General features: G+C 44.7%; 1 protein-coding gene across 1 annotated transcript in view; it reads left to right on the top strand.

Annotated features, from left to right (window-relative positions):
• Positions 1 to 778: 778 nt before the first annotated feature.
• The window catches only part of erfl3 (Ets2 repressor factor like 3), a 60,460-nt gene continuing 58,543 nt past the window's right edge, over positions 779 to 2,695 (top strand). The window contains exon 1 of the mRNA XM_013910548.1: positions 779 to 1,479. Within this exon, the coding sequence (XP_013766002.1) occupies positions 1,458 to 1,479 (22 nt within the window). The 5' untranslated portion in view covers positions 779 to 1,457. The remainder of the gene's footprint in view (positions 1,480 to 2,695) is intronic.

The following is a 2,695-nucleotide window of genomic DNA, read 5'->3' as shown; positions in this document are numbered from 1 at the left end:
ACCTGTGTATAATACTCGTTTCAATTATGCAAACCTTTCCCCTCAATTAAATGTTCTTGTAGATATAATCTACTATATTAATGCCTCACAAAACTTTTTGTCACACCATCAGTAAATAAACTTAGTTATCTTAAATTTTTTAAAAAAAAGTAAAATTACAAGAATGAACTGAATTGAAAAGAAAATACAAATACAGATAAACTAAATAAACTACAATAAGGAGCTTAATAGGTAGAAATGTAACCACAAGAAGTACAGGTATTGTGCTATGAGGTGGTGAAAAGTAGTGACTGAGTTATCTTATAGATAGGCTGTATTCTCCATGGAAATAATAATAAGCAGGTGAGATTCGAGTGTGTCTGTACATAACTTGTTTTTGCTGTATTTTTCTGAATATGTTAGCCACCGCTGATTTAAAATTTGTTTCACTTCGTAAAACATGCGAAAAAAGATGAGTAAACGCCCCCTGATGTCAGTATTAATCACTAACTGACGTTTTCTTGTTGTTTTTCTACTTTAATAAGTGTATCTATCCTCATAGGAAGAGGCCTAATTGATACCTGACTGACGTAAATGAGCGCTGCGAGTCAAGCCGCTCTCGCGCCTCTCTCTATCCGCAAGATTCGACGTGAAGTCACCACGGCAGCGGCGCGCTATAACGGTCTCCCAGGCAACGCCGCGTGCTGCAGTGACGCCAGCCCGGGTCCCGGCTCGTGGTGAGTGGGGGCGTGACTCGCCACGTTTGCCCCCCCCCCCCTCCTCCCTCCCTCCTCGTCCCCCGTCAGTGTGGGCGGGCCCCGCTAAAGAAGAGAACGAGCGAAACACGACACTCCGAGGACGGAGAGAGGCACGGGGGGAGGAGAGAGTGAGCGCCGAGTGGTGCGAGAGTGAGTGGAAGACTGAAAAAGTCCGTGAAGAAAGAGAGGTTCCTTTTTAACGTTAATTTCTGTCAGAGAAGTAAGGCGGGTTCGCGGCGGAGAAATGTCAAACAGCGACGAAGATGCGGTTGAGACGGAGTAAACAGCTACCGGACAGTTAGCGAAAGAAGTTGTTGGAAGAGAAGAGAACGACACTTTTCGCCTGGCTCGAGTCGGGACTGTTGACCGTCTTTCTTGAGCAACTTGAGCAGATTTGAGGCTGCGAGTTACGGGACGAGAGGACCTACGAGGTGCGGGCATAAACCGAGTCCTACTTGTGAGATAGCTGGTTTAGGACCGCACCGAGAGATAGAGGTTGGGGGGAGAGAGTGCCCGGCGGCGGCTTAACGAATAGAGAGAGCCGCTGGAGCTGAAGCTGTAAAAGTTTGCCTCGTATCTTCAGCGAGTTCTTGACGAGATTGGAAAGCAGAGCGGGAGGAAGAGGCCGAAAGACTGACTTTTCTTTCCACAAGCAGCTTTGTGGAATTTTCCCAGTTTAGCAAACTTTAGCTGTCCTGCCGAAGAGCTAAAGCGGAAAGAATGAAAACACCTGGAGATACTGGTAAGCTTTCGCCTCTCCCCTTATTACGGTTATTTTATTATTTCTTTTTTTACTTCCAGAGGCTGTAGTCTGCAAAGCTCCACTGTAACTACCGGCACATAGCTGATTGACTAACAAGGCAAGACAGTTAACCACCCGCTTCCAGCCTGAAAGCCACAAATGAAAACCTGTTGATTTGACTCGTTTCTCACGAGCGGCGCAGCAGCCAGTGGTTTCGCTTGATAAGTAATAGCAATCTGGTCCAGGTTAGTACTGTACTCCAGTTTTAAGAGGAAGTGGTTAAACTACTGTACAGTGGTGAAAGCGACATCCTCCGTGTCACCCAGACAACCTGATTTCTCCATCCAGAAACTTTCAGAGAGCTCAGTAAAAATCCTAGAAGCACAATCTCTACGAGATGATGAGGGAGCAGTGTTCAGGTGATTGGATGAAGGCAGGTATGCTCGTAGCAACGTGATATTAACTCAGTAAGGAGCATTGTCAGGTCTGTCACGGTGTTTGAAGTGAGGAGTGTGTGTGTGTGTTGGGGGGGATTCCCAGCAGTCAGCTGAGGTCTGTATGGGTGTCTGTTTGTCTAATTCCTGAAATGCTTGCATAAGTTTGTTCTTGTTGCTCCCTTTCTCTATTGAAGCCAGTGAATTTTTTTTCTCTGCACAAAAGAGGAAGTGGAAGTACACTCGTGTGCCATCTATGCATTTTATTATTTGAGGACTAGCCATAAAGTGTGTGCCTTAAACTGTTCTTTCTCCATTCACAAAGCTACTATTTGTTTCAGCAAAAGTGAAGAGATTTGAGGTTCAAGAGAGAGTGGATAACATCTGAAAGTATATCTCAGTCAATTATACTGCAGTGTTTAGCGTTTTGCACGATTTTTATCTTAGTATTGTTGTGCTTAAATCAAAATGCCCGCACCAAATAGACTGAAAAGACAGCAATAACAAGGAACTAGAGCCTGAGTAGTCTCATAACTTACAAATAGTAAGCAAATAATCTGATGCCTTGTCCAAGCTTTAGAAACAAACACTTATTATTAAATAATTTTAATAATAACCGTGTATCTGCATCTTTAATAAGTGTGCTCTGCTGCCAGAACAATGTGGTGACTTTCTAAGCATTTGGCGTGGGGGCATGTCAAGCAGTGCAGGACACTTCCCACTCGGGACCCCTTCCCCCACCATCAGCCCCTTTACCCTCCACATTCCTACACACACACACA

This window comes from Pundamilia nyererei, unplaced genomic scaffold (assembly GCF_000239375.1).
Source record: "Pundamilia nyererei isolate P.nyererei 1_Seehausen unplaced genomic scaffold, PunNye1.0 scaffold00045, whole genome shotgun sequence".
Lineage (NCBI taxonomy): Eukaryota > Metazoa > Chordata > Actinopteri > Cichliformes > Cichlidae > Pundamilia > Pundamilia nyererei.
Note: the sequence above shows the minus strand (reverse complement) of the source record. Positions and strands in the feature narration are given on the sequence as shown.